Here is a 27,871-nt window from a genome sequence, read left to right on the forward strand (position 1 = left end):
CTCCGTTGAGACGCAGCTGTACAGCAAACGGCAAACAGCTAACCTCGTGAGAAAGGCCTTATGCAAGCAGTCGATCATATTTTCATTCATGAGTGTCGTGAATGTGTTGAACATTAGCTTTCATTTGATGACGTGTAAGTTAAATAGGTGTCGTCAGTTATGGTTTCTGAAAAACAATTGAAACTGTTTCATGGTAGTTTTCTGTGAAAACACACACAAACAGAATTAAGACCATCATGTAGCAGTGATACTATTTCAACTGTAGGATACAATATTTCTTTAAAGTATAATTTAATCCCTTTATCATTCTGCCCCTTTTTCTGTAGGGGAAAGGGTGGGGGCAGGGGATGTATAGGAGATAAAAGGTCAACTGTATATTCCACATAGAAGTGGTATACACCATCTGAAAGCTGGGACCTTGAAGATGAATTTGACACGAAGCACAAGTTATTGTATTCAAAAACCAGAAATTAAATGAATTAATTAATTTAATTAAAGTGTATTTTGAAAATATATAAGGGCTTAGAACATTATGATGGAAGTATATGGGGTCCATTAACATGCTTCTATTATGTCTCGTAAGTTGTTGATACCATTTACACAGATTTGGTGCTAAATTTAACCTGCAGGAACAACATAGAACATATCATGCTATAATTTAGAATAAAAACTTAATGACATTTGGAGGTTCCTGTGGGAATTGCATTTTTCTGCATTTGGGTGGCGAGTACTTCTGTTCTGAAAACTGCTCAGAAACCCGTCTCTTGTCCATATACCTAAAAGGTAAGCCAGCCAGTCAGCGGCCCCCGTCAGCACGCTAACAGGTTAAAGGAACAGTGTATAACATTTAGGGAGATTCATTTGCCAGAAATGGAATAACATAGTCATTACTGTTTCAAAACTAAACATTTCCAGATTTTTCTATATTCCAGAAGCAGCTCCAAGATTTCACATTTTTCTTGCAGTCCATGTAAAGATGTTTTCTTTTCTCTCCCATTGTTCTGGCATACTTTTATAATGGCCGTGTCCTCTCTCAGCCCACATGACCGCAACACATCAGAACACAGGGACAGATAACCAGCCATGGGTGCGGCACTGGTAGGCCTATCAGTATAGTGAAGAGTGAAAGTGTCAAAACATAGACGGAGTTCAGGTGAAGGACTTGAAAAGATGTGGATGCTACAGTACTATAATGTGCTCACAACAGTGCGTCTCAGTCACTGACTAACCGGTGTCCTTGGAAAAGGAGCTCATTAACACCGGACACAATGTTAGTCCATCACCTTTACCATGAAAGACACTTTGCAGTCTGTACTGTTGCACAACTATTCATTGAAGTTTAACTGCACAATTGTCTTTGGTTTACTATTTGATTTTGGAAAAAATAAAGTCAACCACCGTAAAACACTGAATTCATAATCCTGACTGAACATTACCGACCCGAAAAACTACAAATAGCACCCAAGTGAATCTGTAAATGCCCCAGAATTAAAATATACCACAGCAAACATGCATAGTGTGAGAGTGCCCTCACTAGAAGATAGATTTGACTTTTAAAGTCATCTCTAATGATATTCACTGTTTCCATTTCCGTGTCTTTGTCCTCTATATCTCCCTCCCTTCTCTCCCTGCCTCCTTTTTCTCTGAAGATGATCTTACAGGAGCACAGCTGACCACAGTATCCACCTCCCCTCCTTCTTCCTCTCACCTTGCTGCCTCCTCTTCCTCAATAAGACCATGGAGGAGGTCACCAAGGTCACGCCACCTCTCCTGGAGCGTCGGGCTCGCCAGCGCCAGCCCGCCGTTTCAGTCCTCAAATCCAAGCTGAAGCAGGGTGTGACCTGCTCGGTGCCCAGAGTCCGATCCACCCTGACCGGGTTCTTCCCCGTTGTGCGCTGGCTGCCTAAATACAAGCTCCGCGAGTACGTCTGGGGCGATGTGATGTCCGGGGTGATCATCGGTATCATCTTGGTGCCGCAGGCCATCGCCTACTGCCTGCTGGCAGGAGTGGAGCCCATCTATGGATTATACACCTCCTTTTACGCCAACATCATCTACTTCCTCATGGGGACGTCCAGACATGTCTCTGTGGGGATCTTCAGCCTCATGAGCCTCATGGTTGGACAGGTACTGCAATGGATCGCAGGTGGCAAACAATGGTCACACAATTTGGGTATTTTATGAAATTTAAATATAAAATTGTATTTATCTTAAATGGAAATAACTGTATACAGTGGCTTGCAAAAGTATTCATACCCCTTGAACGTTTCCACATTTTGTCAAATTACATGCCACAAACATAAATATTTTTTATTGGAATTTTATGTGAAAGACCAACACAAAGTGTCACACAATTGTGAAGGACAAAGAAAATTATACATGTTTTTTAAAAAAAATCACAAACCTCAAAACTGAAAAGTGAAGTGTGCAAAATTATTCAGCCCCCCTGAGTCAATACTTTGTGGAACCGCCTTTTGCTGCAATTACAGCTGTAAGTCTTTTGGGGTATGTCTCTACCAGCTTTGCACATGTAGAGACTGAGATTTTGGCTCATTCTTCTTTGCAAAATAGCTCAAGGTCAGTCAGATTAGATGGAGAGCGTTTGTGAACGGCGGTTTTCAGATCTTGCCACAGATTCTCGATGGGATTTAGGTCTGGACTTTGACTGGGCCATTCTAACACATGAATATGTTTTGTTTTAAACCATTCCATTGTAGCCCTGGCTTTATGTTTAGGGTCGTTGTCCTGCTGGAAGGTGAACCTCCGCCCCAGTCTCAAGTCTTTTGCAGACTCCAACAGGCTTTCTTCCAAGACTGCCCTGTATTTGGCTCCATCCATCGTCCATCAACTCTGACCAACTTCCCTGTCCTTGCTGAAGAGAAGCACCCCCAGAGCATCATGCAACCACCACCATGTTTGACAGTGGGGATGGTGTGTTCAGGGTGATGGGCATTGTTAGGTTTCCGCCACACATAACGTTTTGCATTTAGGCCCAAAATTTTTATTTTGGTCTCATCTGACCAGAGCACCTTCTTCCACATGTTTGCTGTGTCCCCCACATGGTTTCTGGCAAACTGCAAACAGGACTTCTTATGGTTTTCTTTTAACAATGGCTTTCTTCTTGCCACTCTTCCATAAAGGCCAGATTTGTGGAGTGCACGCCCAATAGTTGTCCTGTGGACAGATTCCCCCACCTGAGCTGTGGATCTCTGCAGTTCGTCCAGAGTCACCATAGGCCTCTTGGCTGCATCTCTTGTCAGTGCCCTCCTTGTTCGGTCTGTAAGTTTAGGTGGACGGCCGTGTCTTGGCAGGTTTGCAGTTGTGCCATACTCTTTCCATTTCCGGATAATGGATTGAACAGTGCTCCGTGACATGTTCAAAGCTTGGGAAATCTTTTTATAGCCTAACCCTGCTTTAAACTTCTCAACAACTTTATCTCTGACCTGTCTGGTGTGTTCCTTGGACTTCATGGTCCTGTTTGCTCCCCAATATTCTCTTAACAAACCTCTGAGGCCGTCACAGAACAGCTGTATTTGTACTGAGATTAGATTACACACAGATGGACTCTATTTAGTCATTTGGTCAACATTCAATCATTCAGCAGTCATCAGGCAACTTCTGAAGGCAATTGGTTGCACTCCGATAGGGGCTGAATAATTTTGCACACTGCACGTTTCAGTTTTTTATTTGTGAAAAAAATGTAAAATCATGTATAATTTTCTTTGTACTTCACAATTGTGTGACACTTTGTGTTGGTCTTTCGCATACAATTCCAATCAAATATATTTATGTTTGTGGCGTGTAATGTGACAAAATGTGGAAACGTTCAAGGGGTATGAATACTTTTGCAAGCCACTGTAAGTTGTTTGGATAATGGAATGGAAAGAAAATGTGAATGAAATAAAACACTAGTATTTAACACTTGCAGATTTAAATGGATAATACAAATTTGCTAAAAAAATTAATTAAACATTATTAGGACATTTACATTTTTGCAAATTATTTCCAATAGGCTACTTGTCACTGGGAAGACGTCAATTAGGAGAATTGATTACTCAATGCCACTGAATTGTACTGTTTTTTACGGGTGTATTTCTTAGATTTTAATGGATTGATTAAGACTTCTACTTGACTGCAGGTGGTGTATAAGGAGATGTTCCTGGCAGGTTTTGACCTCAATGAGGACTCCAAAGCGTTGGGCAATGACTTGTTTAATGCCACACCGGGCACTAACCTCACGGCTGGTCCACTTCACAGTGTGGAGCTAATGGGTATGCAGTGTGGGAAGGAGTGTTACTCCATCAGCATCGCTGCTGCCCTCACTTTCCTGGTCGGCGTCTATCAGGTAATATATGCAGGTGCATTTCTTTGTAGCGCTAAGGACAATCAATGGCCCTCAATTTATTAGTATCTAGAGTATTGACCGCATGATAGCGCTAAATATAAAGTCGGGGGATCACTGGTTAGTAACCAACAACTCCTAATCTCCTCACCAGGTCGTGATGGCCGTATTTCGGCTGGGCTTCGTCTCTGTATACCTTTCGGCTCCAATGCTTGATGGTTTTGCCACGGGAGCCTCTTTCACCATCCTCACCGTGCAGGCTAAATACCTGTTGGGTCTAAAGATCCCCCGTCACCAGGGCTATGGCACAGTTGTCGTCACCTGGATCAACATCTTCGCCAACATTCATAGTGTCAACCTGTGTGACCTCATCACGAGCACCATCTGTATCTCTATATTAGGTAAGGTTATAAACGGCCTCATGTGCTTCAAAGTTACTGATACAACAGTTCCAAGAATGACATGGTGAGGCATCCAATCCTGGCCATACATTTCTATAGCCTAAAAAGATAACTCTAAACTGTCTTTTTTTGTTATTGTAGTGGCAGGGAAAGAGATCCAGGAGCGCTTCAAGGGTCGTCTTAAGATCCCTCTGCCTACTGAGCTGATAGTCGTGGCAGGAGCTACACTGGCCAGCCATTTTGGGGAGCTGAACAGCAAATATGGCACCAGTGTATCCGGTCACATCCCCACAGGGTTCATTTCTCCCCAGGTGCCCAGCTTTAGTCTGATGTCACGGTTGTTACTGGATGCCGTTCCTTTGGCCGTCATTAGGTAATGTGCCAGACATTTAACTTCCTGTTTGTGCGGCTTCCGCGTATGTCTCTTATATGGATTGTTAAAGATTAATTCACAGGCTCAATTGGTAAACAAACTTTCATTTTAACTTTTAGTTTTGCCTTCACGGTGTCGCTGTCCGAGATGTTTGCAAAGAAAAATGGCTACACGGTTCGTCCCAACCAGGAGATGCTGGCCATCGGCTTTTGTAATATTATCCCGTCCTTCTTCCACTGTTTCACCGCCAGTGCAGCATTGGCAAAAACCATGGTGAAGGACTCAACGGGCTGCCAGACACAGGTGAATTTCATACTTTTGAAAACTGTTTGAAAAGTGTCCCTACAGTTGGCACGTTCTTGCTTTCCTTGCCTGAGTGAATGGTTTCTAGGAACATCACTAAAGTCAGTCTTGAGGATTCAGAGGAGCAAAACATACTGCATTATATCTGTTCATGTTAAGTCTGTAGAAGATGCTCACTATAATATCTCTTTCTTCCTCTGTCTCTTTTTATTTCTCTGCTTCTCCCTCAGATTTCCAGTCTGATCAGCGCCCTGGTTGTGCTTCTCGTCCTTCTCTTCTTTGCGCCTTTCTTCTACGCCCTGCAGAAGTGTGTTCTTGCCTGTATCATCATTGTAAGCCTCCGTGGGGCACTGAGGAAGTTCAAGGATGTCCCAGCTAAGTGGCGCGCCAGCCGGAACGACGGTATTGTGTGGTTAGTCACCATGTCAGCCACGGCTCTGATCAGTGTGGAGGTTGGCCTTGTGGTCGGAATATGTTTTTCCATGATCTGCGTCATCTTTATGACCCAGAACCCTAAGGTGAGTAATAGACTTAATGCTGATAATGGTTTTGGAAAACCGATGCAAATGACAATAATTCCAGCATGTGGAGAGACCTTGGCCTTTAGTTATCACATGATCTCATCTAATCTGATGTCCAATTCCAGGTCTCTCTCCTGGGCCGAGCCAATGACACAGATCTTTACGAGGATCTGGACGAGTACAAGAACCTGGTGGCGCCACCTCGGGTTCAGGTATTCCGTTTCCAGGCTCCGCTGTACTACGCAAACAAGGAATCATTCCTCAAATCCCTCTACAAAGCTGTCGGAGTTGAACCTTTCCTGGAGCTGACTAAGAGGAGGAAGGCAGAGAAGAAGGCCAAGGAAATGTCCTCAAAGCTTGTCAAGGCAAATGGGGATAAAAACAACTTAGAAGTTGTTATAGGACTTGTACAAAGAGAACTGGCTTTCCACACAATCGTCTTAGACTGCTCTGCCATACCCTTCATGGACACAACAGGCATGGCCACATTTATAGGGCTGGTCAATGAATACAAAGAGATAAGTGTGAGTGTGCTCCTTGCGAACTGTAACACCTCAGTCATTGATGCCCTGCAGAAAGGACAATTCTTTGGGGAAAATGACAAAGACATGAGCAGCCTGCTGTTTCATAACGTTCACGCGGCAGTTCTTCATGCAAACAGCACATCTGCAGCAGCAGAAAGCAGGTCAGAAGACTCTGGGGTTTAGAACAGCTGGAAGAAGAAGCAATTTAGGTATGCTATCATGATTTGAGGTATGCTTATACTGCAAGTTAGCTTTGAGATCGCTATCTAGAAAGCTTTGGGGTACTTGGGGTAACCAAGAGGATTCAATGATGAAGAGTATCCTATCAAGTAATTGGTTGATGCTTTGTGCCCGTTCAGTACCTGGATATTTGGTTCCGATATCATTCAACTGTTTTCTCCAAATTCATTGGAATTGTAATATCAGTTTTAGCAAAAGAACCCAAAAATCTATTTTGTGGACAGACCATTTTGCTAGTTTAGTAAAGGCTCCCTCTTAACTGTCTCTATGGTGGCCTTGCAAAAAATATGAAAATACAGCATGTGGTTCAGAAAACTTCAGAAAACAATCCAAGCTTTGAGTCAACCAGAAGATTTTTGAATGTCATTTTTTTCAATAAAGGAGACCCAAATGGAAATATCAGAAAATGGCCTGCCCCAGCAGGTAATGGTAAACATGCCCGACGTAGTCAAACTCCCTGGTTAGTTCCTGTCAAGTGATTTGTGTCACATTATCAAAAGCAACGTTGACTAAAATGAAAGCTGTTTTAACTTTTTATATTGCTTGAAGCCTTGGGCCAAAGTCCATAATGGCTGTAATCCAGGAGTCCAGAGTTCACACATGAAGATTCAACCACTATTAGCAGTTTTCCCTAATCTTCCAACTATGACATTGGAGCGCGAAACATTCCAGTTAAACTCGTCCTGACTGAAAGAAGAAGCACTCGTTCGTGGCTCACCAGTGCTTGTTCAGCCTCAGTCTCACAGACAGCTTTGTTTTACAAAATGCGTGTACTCTTGCCCTGTTCTCTGGTGACCCAGCAATGGCAGCTGTATCTGCTCCTAGAGCTGTTCTCGTAAAAATAAAGGATTTACACTCATCCATAATCTCTTCTCAGGTTCTGGATGAAAGCAAGTTATCATTTGGTGCTTCTGAAATGTGTATCCAAACTAATGGCAGCAGGTGATACCACATATTTTATCAAAATACTGGTTTGTTCAATCAAGTGTTTTGTGACTTACAAAATTAGAACAGATTTAGTCTCTTTGTTATTAAATCACAGTTTTTCCTTTTGTCTTTTATTTGGTTGCTGCCAAGTGCAAAACTTGTCTTGAAAGTACCCTTGATCTATGTAATACTTCAAAAAGGATGTATTTTTACTTGTAATACTTTATCATACAGTTTTGATAAACTGCCATTTTATTAAAATAGACAATTGCTTTGGTACATTTAGAAACCTAACACTTTATATTTTCCTACACTTATTTTGTCATCAAATGTAAAACACTGTCAACACTGTGAATGTCAACACTGTTTGACATTCACTCATGCACAGTACAAACACTGCCTTATTGTTTAATACTTGAATTAAACTGATACGTTTTTAGTGAAGAGCTTGTGTCTCTGACTCAATTATTGCCTTTGATAACAGACATGTATCATAGCAAGGGAATATCTATGGAAATTAATGTTTTTTTTCACTTTGGTTTTTGTACACATTGCAAGAGATGCAGGTAGGCGTATGTTTTGTTTTCTAAGGCTAGTTGTTTTCCTGTTTTCAGTCTTTATGCTAAACTAAGCTAACAACATTAACTAACTAACACATTTAACAGACAGATATGAGTGGTATCAATATTTCCATCTAACGCTCAGCAAGAAAGTGAATAAAAGAATTCAATCTCATAATGTCCAACTATTCCTTTAACAAAGCAAAAAAAAAAGTCTCCTTACTGAAAGTAAACCCAGAGGAAATGAATTATAAGAAAACTGTATTTTCACAGTTGTTTCCCATCATTACTGTGTCAGACACCATTTGCACAAATATGAATTACTGCATAAGGTGATTTTGTGCTGGTATATCATTTTCTAACATAACTATCATAATAAAGCCACTGCAGAGGAAAATTACAATCATTCAGGATGACAGCATTGCAACCAGACAGGAGCTGAATCACAAAAGTATTGTTTGTGTTTGAAATACATTTTAAACTGAGATGGTCTTAGTGCACAATATAGACAGAGGATGATTTGCCGTAACTTTCCTGCTTCTGAGACCGATACTTTGAGCACGTGACCCGGCCACGGGCCTGCTGAGTCATCAGGAGAGCCCTGTGTTTAACAAGCATGTCATTTTCAATTTGCTAAATGAAGAGAATCCCTCGACACCGGCTGAACAGAAAGCCCTCAAATGTGAAACAGTCTGAGAAGTCACCTTCTTAGAAGACAATAGATGGTTAAATTGGTCAAATCTGGCAACAAACTTGTTTCCTTACATCTAGACAAACCGGTGAACTGAATGCGGGTGTATGTGCGTGTGATAGACACAAATCTGAAAATCTTCTTTGAACTCTTGCTTGTGAATTGGTAGCTTTACCGATACTGCCCTCTATTGTTTAATTATATGAACAGCAGAAATGAGCACATTGATATCGATTAGGTTAAGACATTAAAATCAATCAAAGTATTCCTGAGCTATTCATAAAAGACAACCAAACTATTTATTTCCCAGCATTCTTTATTCATTCTAAATGTTTAAAAATATAATTTCACATAGGCACTGAAATAAATATTATACATTTTGTATATCAGCGCGTTATCATATAAATTATATTCAAGGAAACACAAACACGGGATAAAACAATCATGAGATGATTTTTATGTTTATGATTAGATAAAAAGTCAAAACACACTCAAAAAGGCAAAAATAAAGTCACTTCCTTCATTGTGCCACTTCTAGTTCTGCAGCTCTGTGGCAGTAAGTGATAACAACTAAAATTCATAACTTGTTCCAAGCATTCAATTTAACTAAATACCATACTGGCCTTGTTGTGTAATAGCAAAGATGAAATCTATCTGAGTTTGATCATCATTAGTTTTTTACCCAATTGGATTGTAACAGTAAGTGTGTGTATAGTACTAATACACAAAAGATAAGGCAAAAACATACAAACATCATTGGAATTATGTAATAAAGCAAACACTAAACCTTTAAATATGTCCCATAGAGTGCGGAGGGGAGTGTAACACTTTAACACTGGCCTCATTTAAACAACAGCATCAAATAGACAATAACGACGATGTTTCACACGATTAGCTTTTATGATAGACTATATGACCGAAAGGCTGCAAAGGTGACATCTGATAACAATTTGGGCTTTAGGTACCTGCCTTATCAGCCACAGGGGTTGACCAATAAGTGAGAGTTAAAAGTGCTACTACTCACTGGATTGTCAGCAAAAATGTCTTAATTGTCCAGTTCAAACTGTTGTCAAAGGGTCATTTCATCCATATTACAATCAACATTTTTTGCTCATTTCAGCCATGCAGACTCAGGTTTAGGAACCACTTTCTAACAAAACATGCAGTAGTCGGTGACACCAGAATCATTTACCATGATGTCAGGAGACCAGAGATGATCAACAGATTTAGCCAGTGAGTCAGCCTTTTTTCCACCACTTGCCTTGTGATGACACATCCTGTTTACTGGTTTACATCCAATACTCTACGAATAGCAATTATATCAAAAGGGGCTGATTGTACAATATTCTGTACTAACTCTGTTGCTCTGGTATTAAGGCTGATATGACATCTTGCCTAGTATATACTGGCCTAACATACTGGATTTGACCACTGTAGAGTTATTCGAAACATCCACCTTATTTGTTCCAAAGACAAGATACACAAGGTACACACACAAAAATCAAGCAGGTTCAAGAAAATAATGTACTGTAGGTTAAATATGGTTCCTACATGTTCTTCGTATATATTGCAGATTGATCGTTGATTGACCTTTAACTATTTGTTCGAAAGCTTTAAGTGCTTGAGGCGCTGAGACGTTACATATCCCAGAGTTCACAGTGTTCATATGTGGATTTCCCAGTTGTCATGTTTTTTGTTCTGTGTTTTCCACATTTCATCAAGACATGTCATACAAGCTAACCTCATAGGAAATGATGAAGAAACAACAAAAGGTAATTGTTCACACACCATTATTGTTTGATTCAACAGAATCCTCGTAGATATTTGTAAAAACTTCTGTACAAACACAAAAAATATCCAAATCTAAACCAACCATGAGATAAAAATGATCACCAGTTAAAAAAACACCAGACCTTAGTCTGTTTCTACAAACTTAAATTCCAGCTTCATGCATCTTAATGGATATGGCGGTTAAGCGATTTTAAGGTGTACAGTAGCGTCTAGCCACTCCCAGCTGATATCTACTGTTGGAGACAGTAAACTTAATGTATACACTGGCCTTTAACAGCAGTCAAACAGTTACCAGCGGCTCAGTGAAAGATAAGAGCTACCATGAGACTAAGTTTTACAACTTAGCAGCTAGTGGTTGAAAAAACCTTGAGGCAGCAACTTCTAACCAGCAGCTAACTGATAAGAAGTGGTTGAGTATTAACATAAAGAAGTTTAACTGATGTCTACTAGCAGTTATAGCTTGTTAGTCTGCTACCCATTGCCTTTCCAGAACATTGTTGGATCAGTTCAACTTAGCTGCTGCTGCTGGTCGGGCAGGACTGCCTGTGCCTGAAGTGCATGATGTGTACGGCTGTCTGGTGCCACCAGTAAAACATCACCACCACCAGTATGTGCCACACCTGGTGGCTGGCACCCAGGTAGTTGAGCTGGCCTATAAGAAGAGGGGGGAGGGGGAGAAAAGGCTCTAAATACTGTTCATATTGTTTTTCTTCATTCACGTACTTTTGTCACAATGTACAAAATTGAAAATATATTCATTTTTAGGAGGTTGCTTAACATTTAAATGTCTAGAAACAGTACATCGGTCTATCCTTATATTCTCACATACACAGCTGCCTGTCGACCCTGTACGGGTTCATTGGGACGTCTGCATAATGGTGCCATCGTGAACGTTATTAGTAACACCTGGGATTCTCCTGCTACGACAAGTCAAACATATCCACAGTGAAAGAGCCCACAGCACTGGGCTTTGCCTCGTTAAGAAGTAATTAAGGAAATCTGTTTCAGCTGCCGGATTTTCCAGGTCAGCTGAGGATTTAACAAATGCTACTTAACAATACAGCTTCATTGTTGTACAAGTACATTTTGATCAGTACGAAACAACCTAATATTGTACAACTTGTTTCCCTCTACAATAATAAGACTGCCTCATTTCAAGATACTACAGTATTAATAATCTGTAAAAAATAGTATATGATTTTTTGCGATATCCTAAACTTGCAACATCTCCAGTACCATACACATACTGGACTATAAGTAATGCATTTGAACACATTGAAGTCTTCAGTCTGTCACATATTCTGAGTTTAAAAAAAACAATTGGAGGTAGTTGTGACACTGTTTCATTGTAGTTACACAGTGTCATTATTTTAAAACTTATTGTAGCGTTTCCTTCGTGTCTTTACTTTTTACATCTGTACATCGACCAGATGTTTAAGGTAAACCTCAGATATGACAACCTCCAGTGGTTTTTAAGTTGTTTCTACAGAACCACTGGGTTTAGACCCAAACTACAGATGCAGTTTAAGCTGCAGCTTCTGAGACCAGATCAATGAGGTTTAAGAGGCCGTCTTCTGCGACTCTTCACTGAGACGACAAAACACAATTTACACTGATAAACAATAAATGGCCACTTTTGTTTATTCATAGTCACACAGTAACCTCAATTACAGATGTATTTCTCGTTGACTTGAGCAAACGTCTCACTTGTTTTAACGCCACAGCTCCCCACTTGTGCACCCATAGAGACGGAGCAGAATGACTCACCGGGGAAGCAGCGTTCGGGCATCTTGGTGACGTAGAACAAGAAGGCAGATCCAGCTATCAGGTACATCACGAGCACACGAGGCAGGAACAGCTGCACGTGCAACAAAAAAACAAAGTTTGTATCGCTGAACGTTGTACAGTCGGGGAGAGAAAGTGCTGAGATTCATGAATGGTCACATGGTCACCAGAGGAATACTCCGTTTCCTGACCTGTACAACGTCAGTGGCGAATCCTCCATTGAGCCAGACCCAGTGACATGCCGGAATCACACTGATGCCAGCCACACAGCAGAAGATCGTCGTCCGAATCCGTTGCCAGTCGTTGCTGAGGTAATGCGGGTGGACCTGAGCGCAGAAGACGGCCAGGATCAGGGACAGCACTGTCAGCAGGTAGACCTGTCGCCAAAACTGCAGGAGAGGAGAGCGACGAGATTAGGTACGGTCTAATCAGAGCTGGAGCATCTGTTTCTTTATTAGCATCTTGAGGATAAAATAAATAGAAAATGTCGAGGGTTCACACTTACAGCGTTACAGTAGAAGGCGTAGAAGAGCCCGGGCACATAGCAGCCCAGGATGCCAACAGAGATGCCTGCGTAGTCCAAAGACAGCCAGAGACGGCAAGTCTTCTCTGACCGGTGGCACGAGAACAGGTGATACCCCACAGAACACAACATGCACACCTGCAGTAAAAAAACAAACACACAGTACCATTTACAGACTGGAGAGAAAAAGCACTCATGACATCCAACACAATTCGTATTATTGTTTTATGTTTAGAGCTTTCTTTGTGAATGTCATTATTGACAATACATATTTACCTTTTCTGATTGGAAATCAACACAAACCTTCTGCGACTGCAATACATTAACTTATATCAAGGAATAGTGATTTTTGAGGACAATCTAGAAAACAATCTAGATACTCACAATATCCACTTATATGGACAAAGAAAGGGGTTTAAAGAGTGTGCGGGTCACAAATACTACACTATATACCTACTGTAAGGGAGGATCACACCGACACGAACCGTACACAGCTAACACAGAAACAATTAACGCCGTCTCAATGGACCTTTGAACCGCTCTACCATTGCTATTGTTTTATAGTACAACATACTGTGCCCAACTTTATACAACAGCCACACCTACACACATCTTACACACCTGCGTGGCTTGAGGTGAACTGTTTGCGCGGCTGCGGCAAGAAACGTGAACATCCATGAATCAGTTTATTAAGCCATACATACTTTATTCAGATACAGTACAAATACCAAGCTAATGCTGTTCATAACTAACTGATACTTGTAAACAGAGTTAAAAAGCAAACTGTAATTACTGTTAAAGTAATACAATTACAGACATATACGTATTGTTTTTTGCAAGCATGAACACTCGGAGGACCAAAGACAGCTTGTGATATTAACGTGGAGCGGTTCACATTCAGCTTCACGTCTAAACACCCCAGTGATCAACAAGATCTGGACGAGTGTGTGAGACTTTGTTCGATACCAGCGACTTCTCCAGAGGACGGTTAGCCAAAGCATTTTTTACCTGGAAGCAGAAGAGTCCTATAGCATAGATGACATAGTCCTCTCTTTTCGCTCCAGAGGCTGGCAGTACGGATGAGAGGTCGTTGACCCCCAGAAAGAAGAAGAGCAGGAAACCGAGAAGGTGGCTCCAAATGTTCACAGTCTCATTGGACAGGATGAAAATACTGCAATGGAGAAGAAGAAAACGCACCTCAACGACACTTGCATAACCGTATACGATTCTACAGCATTGACACCAATAGACAAAAAAAGTACAAAAAGAAGCACAGTGAATAAGAACGAGTCCTGTAAATGTCTTATCTTATCTTATCTTAAGTCTTAAACTCCTATCTAAAAAGTACATCCAACATGACACCCACCTCCTCAGGCAGAGTTTCGAGGGCAGGTGGGCCCTGTAGCCGCCTGTGATGAAGGGGTTTTCTTTGAGGAAGAGGGGGATCTGTTCGTAGGTGTACAGCCGTATCCTCTGGGGTATCAGCACCGGCCAGTGCTGGTAGCTGCCCAGCTCTATGTAGTGGGCCGTCTTCAGCAGCTTCTGGGGCATCTTCAGCTGCGTCTCGCTCTCAGCCACTGGCAAGGTGGGAAAGGTTTAGGCTGAGAGAGAGAGAATTATTATACAATTAGATTGATATATTAAGGATTGGATTATATAATAATAATAATAATAATAATAATAATAATAATAATAATAATAATAATTGTGTCAAGAAACACAACTGTTTCCTTGTCTTTTAACACATTTACTGTAATCTTGTTGTTGTAATGCTTTGGCAATATTGTCTTTTTTTACATTCATGCCAATAAAGCTCATTGAATTGAGAGAGAGAGAGAGAGAGAGAGAGAGAGAGAGAGAGAGAGAGAGACTACCGGTGAAGGAGAGGCAGCTCTGTGTAATTCGTTTTAATTCATTTTCTATTAGTAAAAGAGTTATAGGATGGAGAATTTCTAGAGCAGAAAACAGTGCTGACATCTCGTGTTTGTGAAACATTTTAAAACGTGTGTTTACATGGAAGCTAGCTTGTTGGTGTCCATGTTTCCTGACTCCTTCATCCTCTCCAAAGCATGCGTTTACTACAGTGTATTAACACCCGCAGCGCCATGACTCAACGCAGATGCTATTACCTATTCCACTTGGAAATAAAGCTTTTTTCTTTTTTTTTAAAGCAGCCAAACAGACATACTGGCATCTCTTCCAAAACAATGAATGAATGAGCGTTTCGTTAATAGCGAGTCCCGGAGAGCAAAGGGAGGCGACGCTAACCTTGCCCGTCATGTTCTGTACCGGAGGAAGGGATTCACACACACCGGGTTACACAGCTCACCATTAGCCGGACCGTCGACGTCCTTGTTCGGACAAATCCGCCATAACCGTGTGATTATTAAGATGGCCTCGCGTTAAAAAAACGTTAAAAACAAAAAAAAACATTTTAGAGAGAGAGAGAAAACAAACAAAACACATATACTCAGCTAAGCTACTGGGTGACGCCGAACCTGTTTTCTTCTTTCTGGTGTTAAAGGAGGAGACGGCACGTTACCGCCACCAGCTGGTGAATGTGGAGCATTGCACCTGGAGCCAAAGTAACGAGCTACGCTGCATTCTTAAAATCCTCTGTAAAAGTGGTGTGTGTTTATTTGCATGGAGAAGAGAGAGTGCAATGATTGGAGAGGGACATGCAACACGAGTCTCTGTCTCCTAGTCCAACTGCTACACCCAAAAAAACACAGACCACATAATCCATAACAGCCGTCCATGAAATATGGAAAGGGGATCCCTGCTAGTGCACGACTAAACAGAATAGATGTAATTTGCTGACACAATGACTTTGGTATGTTACGACTACACCCTCCTTAAAACATTGAAATTAAACATGGGAAGCTGTGAGCAGTTGCTGCATTACATCCCTGCAAACACAATGACATTTATAATTACAGTGCTACACCACAACATAACTCCTGGAAGGTGTTGGACAGCTTATTATGATGTATGTGTTCCTCATTATGCAATGCTAATGTCTTCGGGTTAGGGTTAGGCTTTTGAGGGCATGGTCATATGTTAGTGTTGATATGCTTTTCTTTCTTTCTTGTGAAACAAAGAAGTAGATTTAATTTATTTTGGGGAGTACATTTTGGATCATACTCAAATCACTCTGACATACCAAGGGCGTTATGTTAGCCCATTCAATTTATTTTTCCATCTGTAACTAGTTTATTGGAGCATGATGCACTTGTTTGTGCTGAGAAGAAAAGAGACATCAGGCATTCAGAGATAATTATTGGGTGTGTGATTTATGAGTCAGTGAGAAATGTATTGTGATGAACACTCCTCAACTGATCATTGAGTGAGGAGCGAATTTTGATTAAATCTTGAAATGCAGCACCTTGATAAAAACATTTGTAAAATACTAATAAGAATAGGGATTCATTGTCTTATATGAGGGAAATGGCTCCCTTACTTCTGTTTTAAAACACAATCATATTTATGGGTCATGTATTCTGTAGGAAAGTTATCCTGTCTGCCATTCTTTCTATTCTTGTATTATCTTAGCAAGTCTCTATTTATGCCAGCTGCTCTAGCATCCAAAAGTCAAGTCCGAGATGGCATCTACAACACAGGAAAATGTGTTTTTATTTTCCCTTCAAAATAAAAGCATAATGGAGTAGGCCATAGCCGACAGGAATGACATTAGAAAAAAATAAAACATTATGAAGAGTTTTTTTTCACAACATAACATATATTACATGACATTCTACATTATATAAATGCATGTTACCCTTAGCTTTTCTTAAAAAAAAAAAAATATATATATATATATATATATATATTTACTAACATTAGTAACCTACTGTTTTCGTCATCCCTCTGCATTCGTGTGTTACCTATTTTAGTAGCTGTTTTATAGTATTTATAATCTTTTTTTAATTAAACAAATATATCCAGGGACAGATGACACACTTTGGACTCATTCTGTCTAAGTAACAGCAACGTAAATGTACCTGTATACACATGAATAAAAGCATATCAAAGCTAGCCTCCATAAGAAATAAATGAGACTTGTGTCAAAGCAAATAACCACATGAATACATGACAAATATGATCACGAGCGTTACCGTAATTCTGTAGTAGAGTAGTAGTATGTTTCCTACGTTGACGTCGACAAGTACAGTTTAATTTGAAGACTCCTGAGGGAAGCTGCTCTGTCTGCAGCTGCAGGTTTGATAGAGGAACAGAGCAGCTGGTGCCCTGCCCCGTTTATTTCATTATCATGTGCAGTAGTCGGGCAACCCGTGCGGGCTCCCGTGTGTGGTACTGTTACACGCTGCAGCGTCAACATGTGAACCTCCGGGCTGATGCTGAGAAGATGATGAAAGAGACTCGCAGCTGCTGATTTTGGGGATTGTTTTTTTAACGAACACACTGCTGCTATGAAACGCATGGATTATGGATCTGATATGGATATGTTGTCAAATACTTTGTCTAAGTCTTTGCGCCAATTCGTCGTTGCGTGATGGCGACGAAGCGTCTTGTGATGGAGCGTTTGATATCTATTTTGTTTTAGACAGGTAAGTGAACATCTGTCTGCGTGCACGTGTGCTGCTGGAAGGGAGACAAGCTAGGAGCCCGCCGGGACAGACCAATGTGTTCATGTAATGTGTGTTACTGAAGTGCAGGGACTCGGTCCTCTCCATGTATGGCTGTGTTTAGTTTGGTTCCTCTACTGCTTCACTGCAAAGTTGGACAGAGTTTTTTTTTTGTGATCACTTGCATTACCTTCAGAGTTCCTCTCAGTGTGTGTTGTTGTTGAGTGTGAACAGACTTGTTCAACAAAAACAGAATAAAAGATCTTTTCTCTGTTCATGTCTTATGCAACAACATAATACCTAGACCAAGCTCCATTCTGCAGCATCACAACTTCATTTATGCAGAAAATATAAGCGATACAAATGTGTTTTTACACACCTGTGCTGTCTTCATTGTTCAAGCGTTAGTTGTGTTGTTGTTGTATATATTTGACCTTCATGTCTGGGCGAGTGTGATTCATTGCCCTGGTGCTGCTGTTGTTGCAGGTCAGGCAGTGTTTTTGGACACTGGGATGAGATCTATGGATTTGTGGAGCAGCTCACCAACAGGTTTGTCAGGTGAGTGAAGTGGCCGTTGTTTCCCTGTCTTCTCCTCTCATCCCCTTCAGATTTTAGGAGTATAGCTCTACTATAAATAGCCTAAACAAATATGGAATAATACAACTTTATATATCGCAGTTCAAAACCAAGTAAAAACAGTGCTTTGCAGGAATATTACATTTACCGCAGTCATATAAACTAATGAAAAGAAAACTATATTAAACACCGTGGAGTGGTTACAGGTCTTAAAATTGTAGTACAAACAGTTGTAGTAAGTAGAAAGTAGGCCATGTCTATTTAGAGCAGCAGACCAACTGCTCCAAAACCCCTAATGGTCCAGAGGGTGTGTGTGTGATATCTTTAGTTTTAATAACAGGTTGTAAAATATGAAAGCAAAACATCCAGCCAGATGTGTAAGTTGGTGCTGACCACAGCAGACAGGCCTGTATCCCAGTGGAAAGGGTTAAGGGTTCAACTCCCTACCAAGTAAAGAACAATATTGCTTGATGTGTAATATCCATTTTATGATTTGTTTATTTATGTCATGTAATATTTTGCAACATATCTGCTTTGCCACGTTATGTAGAAGTATGTAAAGTCATTATGTCTTGCTGTGTATTGCAATTTCATTACAATACACTTAATTATATCACGTTAAAAAGTAATGTCATGTTATGTTTTGTTACCATGTTGTTATGTTATTTCATATTATTATTGTGGCATGCTTGGGTTTGTCATGTTGTATAATGTTATTGGATTAGATTTACACAGTTAGGACCAGGACAACACAATATAGATACTAATAGCAGTAGTGCATTTAGAGAAATATAAATATAAACCTCAAAACCTAGGAAGAAGGGACTTGCATTGTAATACCTCACCAAAAAGTTATATATAAATATAATCATAATGTCATTTTTAATATATAATAATAATAAATATTTGTTATGTCATGTTTTGTTTCAGTACATATATATAATACATATGTATTTATATATAAGTATCATTATCTGATTTAATTTAGCCCAATCCTTTTTATGGACATGAGGACCAAACCCACTTATAATCTTTGACCTTCAAAGATACAAAACCTGGTTTTGGAGTTGATGTGTTTCTGTACTGCAGATGAGATTCACAAGCTTCCTGTGTGTGTTTCAGTCCCAGGATGAGGGTTTCCTACATCGTCTTCTCAGCCAAAGCAGTTGTCATACTGCCACTCACTGGAGACAGGTACCAGTTTCATTATTTCAAGTTTTCCTTCTTCCCTTTGTCTCCCTAACCCAGCTTCCTCCTCCTCCTCCTCCTCCTCCTCCTCCTCATGCAGAAACACAGATAACCAGATCACACAGAAACTGAGCTCCTATCAGTCTGTATTTAAACTGTGTTGTCCATGTTGATGCAGGTCAAAGATAGATGAGGGTTTGGAGAAGCTGAGCCAAATCAGACCTGCTGGTGAAACGTACATGCACGAAGGCATGCTAGCGGTGGGTACACGCGTCTGATTACTCTAAAACACTGCAGCCGGCTATGTGCCTTTGTCTATTTGGTCTCATTGTGGACTATACAATTATAATATATCAAAAAAATAAACACAGTAGATGTGTTATCAGATATCTCAAACAGCTCTGACAAGGTCTGGCAACAGAAAGTGTTTCAGCAACATACACACACGTGTGCATGTGTGTGTGAGCTGCACTGAGTTTGTATCAACTCTCACTCTTCAGGCGTCGGAGCAGATGAAGACACAAACCTCACCCTCTTCCACCATCATCATCGTTCTTACTGATGGCAAGCTGGAGGTCTTCCCCTATGAACTGACTGTACAGGAGGTATCATTCAAATGGTTATAAGCAAGTGGCTACATGGAGGAAGCATACCTTATCACTATATGGTTTTCATAGCAGTAAATGATGCTTATTCAAAGGAGCAACTGGCTCATTTCTTGCCCACAAGATAGGACCCTCGTGTGATCTTTCATCGCTTATTTCTTTTCTGAGAACTGATCATGAACATGGGTTTAGTGTACATTAGTACAAGCAGAAGTTGACTCAGGACTTTCTGTGTTTCGCCTCCCAGGCTGACAAAGCCAGAGGGTTTGGAGCCAGAGTGTACTGTGTCGGGGTCATGGACTTTGACCACAAACAGGTAGGAGGACCTTCGCGCTCTTTCGGCCTCTTTCGGCCTCTGATGGCCTCTGACGGCCATGCAGCACTGTGAGAAAGAACCCCTCTCTCTGTTACTCATACTGTTGGCTGTGTAAACACTGTGGTTGTATTTGTCTTTCTGTGTGTGTATGTGTGTGTGTGTGTTTGTGTGTGCGTGTGTGTGTTATGTCTGGTTGTGCTCAATAGACAAGTTGTCTTTAGCCCCGATGTATTAGCAAACCTTGGCCTTGTTGCTTCGTCTGTTTGAGTTCAACTGGAACCTCCTTAGGACAGAACAAGCAGCTGGTGGGGATTTAGTTAGTGGTTTATGCTGCTTTTGGTTTATGTAAAAACATGGAATACGTTTTGTATTGCGACATGTTTTAAGTTATCATATCATTGGAGAAATTTGAATTTATTGTATTTCTTCCTGTGCAGGTATCAGGGTATTGCAAGGAAGCAACAAAGAACAAAGGTTAAACTGAACGTGTCCAAAGCTTTTCATGCTGAATAAGAACAAACCCAAAATGTCTTCCGCTGACTGTTGACTAAGAAATACAAAAGAGAGGGGAGGGGAGGAATACAGCATTATCCTATAAAACACCTAAATGATTGAGAACCATCGATCTGCTGTGTTTGTAGCAATACTGTGAGACGTTATCTTTTCAACAGTCAGCATCATTTGTTTTCCGTAATGAAATTTGCGGTGAAAAGAAAACAATAATTTAATTACATTTGTTGAGAAATGTGATACAACAATATAATTCATTTAAAGTGTCATCCATTGTTGCACGGCCCCCACCCTGAATCCTTCTCTAATCACATTACAGTGACAGTATTGATCTTTAAAATGAGTATTAATAAGCATATCAGATTGGCTTTAAACTTTCATAACTCCTGGCTAGAAAAGTCTTCAGCAGTCAACGGTTGCCAGCGCTCTTCTGCCCGGTTACTGACCGAGTGCACTTTGCAGTCTGAGGAGGAAGTAATTAAATCACTCTCCAATTATATAATGCCCGGCCAGCTTCCTGTTCTGCTGTCATTAAAGCAGGAGATAAATGCTGCATCCAGCTGTCCAGAGCTTTCATCTCCCAGAAACAGGCTCTTCCTCCCTAAACGCTGCCGAAGCACTGAACCGCATGAGCAGAAGACCTCCCAAAGAGGAGGCGAGAAATCCAAGACTGAGATGAAACGTTGTCTTGGAAGCGTGACTGTGGCTCAGTGGTGAGCAAGTCCATCCCTCAATCAGAGGATCGGTGGTTTGATCCTTGGCTCCGGTGGTCCATGTCGATGTTTCCTTGGACAAGATGCTTAACCCCTATTTGCTCCTCTAGATGTGTATGAATGTGTTGAAAGTTGCTTTGGATGAACGCGTCAGCTAAATTACATGCAATTTAAATGCTGCTAAACTGTTTAATTTGTTTTGGTCTCAGCTTGCTGACATAGCCGACAGCACAGAACAGGTCTTCCCGGTGCTGTCCGGGTTTCATGCCCTCAAAGACGTCGTCAACTCGGTGAGGTCAATCAGATATACCAAAGCACGCCCGGCGCACCGTGTGAGAGTGACATCCTGAGCTCGTTGCCTTGTCATCTGTATCTCCACACAGATCCTGAGGCAGACGTGCGCAGACGTCTTCACAATCGAGCCGTCCAGTGTCTGTGTGAATGGTGAGTTAGTGGGGAAGAGTTTTGATGCAGGGACAAAATGTACGGACACTCGTTGGTTCCCGGAGGATGACGCCTAATGACTTTGGTGCTCGCCAAATGTCCCAATGGGAGCAACACGTTTTCCAGCATACTGATGTACACCTCCCAAAGGACAGAGTTGCATGACGCCTTAACCACAACTGTGGTCTTGTTTTCCAGAGGTGGCTCGGTCTGGGGGGTGTGCTTTCAGCCACACAGACATACTGAATGATCATTCAATTAAATTATAGGATTACTAAAGGCAGCAGCGTGACTCTATGAACTCTATCGCACTCTTCCCCAACTACACAATGCTACTTGTCACTTAGATCATGAAGGTGACCCTACTCTACAGTATAAAGGTTAAAATACAGTATAGAATTGTGGTATTTATAGTATATAGTTTAGAGAATAGTATAGATCCAAGACGAAACTGATAGCAGGGTGGGACTAAGAAGAAAAAAAAAAGTGCAATTCCAAATCCATCTGCTGGTTCAGCACCATAGACAGTGCCATGGATTTGTCAATGACAAACCAATAAATAACCTCAGTTAGATAAAGGATCAATAAGTCAGGCAGACAAGACTTACATATTCACTAAACAGCGCTTCTGACCCTGAACTGTCTCTGCTTCAAAGGGATGGAGAGGGAGGGCATTTTGCTCATTGTACTCATCCCTCCTCAAATCGCCTCCCTGGTCTCAACATTTGGCTTTCATTTAGCGTTAGTATAATGTTAGTTAACCTCACAGAGCCACCAGCCTGCCTGTGAGCTCTAAGTCTTGTTGACTTTCATTTGCCCGATCCCCTTATTTGCTGTTTAATAAATGCTGTTTAATGTATCTGATGTTTCTCAGAGTCCTTCAGTGTGGTGCTGAGGGGCAGCGGCTTCAGCGGATCCAGGAGGACGGACAATATGCTCTGCGTCCTCACAGTCAATCAAAAGACGTACGGTCAGTGAATGCCACACACACTCAACACACTGTTAACTATGCACTTATGTAACATGAAGCAATGTTATAAGTTTATTTACTAATAAGGATCAAATATGCCTCTATACTGCAATTCTCTTTGGGATAACATCATCTATGAAGGGAAATGTGATAGGATGTGGAGTCTGTGCTGCAGTGGAAAGACAGAGTCACTGCTTCCAGAAACAAACAGTGGCTGCTTTTTATTGACTTCATCCAGAGAACAGAGGAGGCATTATGAGGCGCAGAGGGAGGAGCACATGCTCTCTGTCTCATTAGTCTATTAACAGATCGATGTCCTCCTCATGTCACTGAGAGGACACAGATGCGTATTATCTTCCTGTTTGACTTCTAACCAGCTTGTTTTCATCATTTCTGCTGGAATTTATTTCTTCCTTGTTTTTACTTCTTTGCCATTGCTGGGTTGCGCTGAAGTTTTATACTGCCTGGGCATCTGAATATATACAATTAAAGTAGTTACTGACTGAAATAGTTTATGAATTTGCAGTGGGTATAATTAGATGATGTACTAACGCTATGGCTGCACACTCGTCCTTGAACATTTGTCCTTGAGCACCGGCGTGAATTTGTTTTGCGATCCAAAGTGATGTAGCTTTTCTTACATTTACAACTAGACCTTGTGTATTTCTTTCTTTTCTTCATATTTTTGTAAGAAAATCCTTTACTTATGGGCAGTAATGATCACAGTTGGTGTGTCTGTCTCTTTTCAGACCAGAAACCAAAAGTGGTTCGAGACGGCTATCTGCTGTGTCCAGCTCCTGTTCTGCAAGAGGTCGGACAGTAAGTCATGTGACACGCAGTGTTCATAACCGTGTCAAACTATTAACAAGCTGTAAAAGTAAAAAGAAAACTGAGCTTAATGTCAGCACAAGGTTTCACTCAAAAAGAACTTATTACAATCACAGTAGTATATAGTCTCAATATAACATTTAAAGTCAATGGTGTATAGTTGCAGTTGCCCACAAAATAAACAGTCGTGGTATAATTCCTTAATCTGCAACTGAGGAACCACAGAGTAGTGACTGAAGTGTTCATGCATGGTCAGTTTTCGATCCTTTCTGTGCTTGTTTTTCTTTGTTGCACAGCAAAACTCTTGTGATTAAAATCAGTTATCCCCAAAGGCTGTGAGTACTCGCAGATATCAGAGTCATGAGCACCAGACTGCTGAGCCAACACTGAGCTTGTGTTTGCCCTTAAATAGAACAAGCCGTGGATTTCTGTGAAACGCAGTTTGTCATGTCTTCATTTTATAACCTCACTACCAAAGTATTTCAATGACAACAGGTTTATAGAGAAAGGGTTTCATCGGCCTGACGCTTGTGTGTGGAAGCTTTTCACAAATAATAATAATAACTTTATTTATATAGCACCTTTAAAAACAAAGTTTATAAAGTGCTCTACAGAGAAGCAAATCATAAACATAACTTAAATACCGGTAAAGAAAAAGGACCATACCATAAAGGCAATGAATACAACAAAACCAAACAAATAACCAAAAAGAGCAAATGGAGTATAAAACAAACAAACACATAAATCAAATATACAAACAAAATAACTGCATAATAGATCATAAAAGGACGACATCACTTAAAAGCAATTCTATAAAAATGGGTTTTAAGAAGTGATTTAAAAGAAAAAAGCTTATGAAATGTATCTTTTGCAACAGTGTCAAAGGGAAAACTGATACGTTGAATGTCTTTTCTTCAAGTAAATTCAAAGAACTCTAAAATTACATTTGCACATCACTGTGCTCAAATGTATCACTTTCAACCCATCAACATGTCTTCCTTTGTCCAATCACAACATGAGGCCGCAGGTTGAAATTAGAAACTAGAAATCTGTTGTGTGTCTGTAGCGGAGAGTGAGCACAATGTTTAGAGTAGAACTATCAGCGGCTCAAAGTGTTGCATGAACTGCAGCCAGTTTGACCAGAATATCTCTGTTATATCTCTGTGGCATTTAGAGAGCGAGCCAAAGCTGATTTAGCTTCACCCACTTCAAACAGCTCGCTCTCTCTCCCTCCATCTGTGCCCCGTCGCCTCTCACTCCCCATCATGTCTCACCCACTCTGTAACGCTCCCGCCTCCCTGAAACACTCATGCACACTGCTGAGATTCTCAGGGACGAAGCTGAAACAGTCTCTGTCGAGTTCAACCCTCGAACGTTGGAACCAAACAATGCCCGACGGCAAACTGTAATGGCAAAGGAAATCTGCTAAAAAAAAACAGATAAGAATATGAATCGTAAGCACTTCCTTTTTTAGTGAGTCAGTGTTGGCACTGGTGGAAGGTCAACTGACAAGGTCACCAAGAAACACAGCCCTATGGCAGAGCTTCTCTAGCATTGTAATACTTACTTAACCCCTTAATTGTCAATAATTCAAGACAGCGTGATATTTCACCACCATCAACACACTCATCATGGCCCTCACTGTATTTTCCATCACACTGATGGCTTAGCGAACATGTAGCGGCTAATAGTTTGAGCCTCTGGTGTTGTTTTCAGTGATTCTGTCTAATAATTGCAGATCAATCGAAGTGCTGGTCAGCCTGAACAACGGACAATCCTACATCTCCAGTCCCATCACCATCTATGCCACAACGTGTGTGAGTATCAAGCATAGAGTACCAACAAAAATGAGAAAAACGCTTTTTTGTGACAGGTTGCCAGTAATTGCCAGCATTGATTTGCTGAAGTGTGCCTTTTACACAACGTTGACAGTAGCTTTGTGTGTGTATTGCAGTCAGATGGGATCTGGGTGCTCTGGTTGCTGTTGGCTCTGTTGCTGTTGCTGGCTCTGGTTTTGTTCTGGTGGTTCTGGCCTCTCTGCTGCACTGTGGTGAGTCTTCAGCCTCGATGTATTTGTGTAAAATCTCCAATGGAGAAGCACAGGCCATAATTCAGTGCTATTTTGAATTTATGGACCTATCCCACGCGTTGCAATTTGGCCAGTGTTCCAATAGTGACACTTATTTATTTCTGTCCATTGACAATGTTAACTGTTTTACTTTTTCACATCATTTCTTCCAGGTGATCAGAGACCCACCCCCGTCTCGCCCACCACCGCCGCCTCCCGTCATTGTGAGTCGGCCACAGACTGTTGAAAACCATGTTTCTCTTTCATCAGCAGCACAAAAATTTGAAATCACTGTATAGTTATTTAAATGTACTTGTGTTGTTTTCAAGGAGCCAGAAGAAGATCTTTCGCCCAAACACAGGTGGCCGACAGTGGATGCTTCATACTATGGAGGCAGAGGCCCTGGAGGAATCAAGCGCATGGAGGTAATAGAATAAAGAAACAATAAGTATATAATTGTGCCCTTCTACTTTATTTTGTAATCACTGTTACACACTGTTTAGGGTTAACTTTAACATTTTAGCAAAGTGTTGACGAACACACACACACACACACACGTTATTGGAGAGTCTCTGTGTGTTTTACGGCACGGCACCATTTAGCTGCCGTGCTGCCACTAACAGACGGGTCGGTGACGTCTGTCTTTTTGTACCCGTGGTCCGCAGGTGCGTTGGGGGCAGATGGGGTCCACAGAGGAAGGGTCGCGGCTCGAGAAAGCCAAAAATGCTGTGGTCACTATGCCGGAGGGAGTGGAGGAGCCCATCATGCCTCAACGCCCACCTCGAGCTCCTCCAGCGTCCAACCCCCCGTCACAGTCCAAATGGTACACTCCCATCAAGGTGAGGCAATAACCCTCGTTAGTCACCAGCTGCACTGAGCATTTTGGTACATTGGTAGATATCTACAACTTTAAGACTTAGATATCTATCTGATCCTGACTGATTCATACACGCGTACAAATACATGTTATGATGCCACCAGAATAAAACTAGAGCCTGTGTTGCATACCGTTCTTTATTCGCAATTTTATCTCGTGTTTTTGATGGAATTAACCGAATTTGACTTTCAGGGACGTTTTGATGCCTTGCGGGCATTACTGAGACGACAGTATGACCGAGTGGCAATCATGAGGCCAACATCTCAGGACAAGGTGAGAAGCCTCTCCAGTATTTACCTCCAGTACAAGTCAACTCATCGGATGAAAGAAAACATGGACGCTTATCAATTTAGATGATCGTCATTCCTCCCTTTCAGACTTCCTGTCTGTAGTCACCAAGGAATAATCGTGATTTCTTTTCTTTGTCATACCAGTTGATTTAATTAGGAAATGGACCCACCCTCTTGACGCCAAAGGGATTTGATTAGATAATAACAGAACATAATACATTAATTACCCTCTAATTATCTACCCAACAGACAGCTTACTGCATCAACTCAGTCGTAATAAATTACAGTGTACATGTCAACACTTCAAACACAGCTTGAATAAGGCGAGCCAAAGTTTTAGGATTGATTTCTCCTCACAGTATTTACTGGAGAGATTGTGATGATTTTTGTCCTCATATTTTGTCCCTCTTTGTTCAATTGACTGAATCGATGAAAGCGCTCTAATCCAATGCTGGCATTAACTAAAAATGTGATATTTTCCATTTTAAGCACGAGTCAGATCAGTGTGTTGTGTTAACACACGACACACCTCGCCTCTGGTTTGCTTGTGTGGTTTTATATCATCTTCTGTTTATAAACTCAGAATCGGAGAACTTGAAGTCCTAAACGCATCTGACCATATCGTCTGTTTTTTGTTTGTCTCCAGGGTCGCTGTATTAACTTCACCAGAGTTCAGAGTCACTGATGTTTAACCAAGAGGGTCAACACTTTTCACTTTATTCCAGTTTTTGGCCAAAGATGACCGACATGAGTGAGATACACTCAAAAGATGGTTGTTCGGCTTTAACGTGTATTGTAAATAAATGTCTTTACTTATATTCTAGTGTTGTTAATGTAATCAGAGATGTATTACCTGTGAGGAAGACAAATCATTTATTTTGTTATTCAGTTTATTTGAAAGAAAAAATATAATTCTCTT

At 41.0% G+C, this 27,871-nt stretch overlaps 3 protein-coding genes across 3 annotated transcripts; 2 read left to right on the top strand and 1 right to left on the bottom strand.

Moving 5' to 3' along the window:
- Positions 1–1,737: 1,737 nt before the first annotated feature.
- slc26a1 (solute carrier family 26 member 1) lies at positions 1,738–6,647 on the top strand (the record flags this gene model as incomplete). Its single annotated transcript, XM_079234708.1, has 7 exons — positions 1,738–2,127; positions 4,139–4,345; positions 4,497–4,743; positions 4,885–5,116; positions 5,236–5,419; positions 5,650–5,937; positions 6,066–6,647. 7 exons carry the CDS (start codon positions 1,738–1,740, stop codon positions 6,645–6,647), a joined length of 2,130 nt encoding a protein of 709 aa, XP_079090834.1.
- A 4,538-nt stretch (positions 6,648–11,185) lies between these two features.
- Positions 11,186–14,543, bottom strand: LOC306751684 (progestin and adipoQ receptor family member 3-like; the record flags this gene model as incomplete). The annotated part of the gene is made up of 6 exons (XM_079235299.1): positions 14,348–14,543; positions 13,990–14,152; positions 12,964–13,119; positions 12,650–12,847; positions 12,441–12,531; positions 11,186–11,325 (listed from the first exon to the last, which is right to left on the bottom strand). The coding sequence occupies exons 1-6, from the start codon at positions 14,530–14,532 to the stop codon at positions 11,186–11,188; spliced, it is 933 nt and encodes a 310-aa protein (XP_079091425.1). The 5' UTR covers positions 14,533–14,543.
- A 2,815-nt stretch (positions 14,544–17,358) lies between these two features.
- On the top strand, positions 17,359–27,763 carry LOC306751393 (anthrax toxin receptor 2-like). Its single transcript, XM_079234959.1, has 17 exons — positions 17,359–17,549; positions 18,054–18,125; positions 19,266–19,337; positions 19,510–19,591; positions 19,832–19,936; positions 20,184–20,252; positions 21,685–21,765; positions 21,859–21,919; positions 22,794–22,889; positions 23,639–23,708; positions 25,456–25,534; positions 25,672–25,767; positions 25,959–26,009; positions 26,115–26,210; positions 26,451–26,624; positions 26,855–26,935; positions 27,599–27,763. Exons 1-17 carry the CDS (start codon positions 17,428–17,430, stop codon positions 27,635–27,637), a joined length of 1,446 nt encoding a protein of 481 aa, XP_079091085.1. The 5' UTR covers positions 17,359–17,427; the 3' UTR covers positions 27,638–27,763.
- Positions 27,764–27,871: the final 108 nt, after the last annotated feature.

The sequence above is a fragment of the Taurulus bubalis genome, assembly GCF_910589615.1.
Source record: "Taurulus bubalis genome assembly, chromosome: 19".
NCBI classification, from domain to species: Eukaryota; Metazoa; Chordata; class Actinopteri; order Perciformes; family Cottidae; genus Taurulus; species Taurulus bubalis.

Coding starts and splice junctions, on each gene's coding strand:
- LOC306751393 (XM_079234959.1), top strand. CDS start 17,428: ATGGATCTGATATGGATATGTTGTCAAATACTTTGTCTAAGTCTTTGC. Junction 22,890..23,638: donor AGTCAATCAAAAGACGTACG/GTCAGTGAATGC, acceptor GTCTCTTTTCAG/ACCAGAAACCAAAAGTGGTT. Junction 26,211..26,450: donor GAGGAATCAAGCGCATGGAG/GTAATAGAATAA, acceptor CGTGGTCCGCAG/GTGCGTTGGGGGCAGATGGG.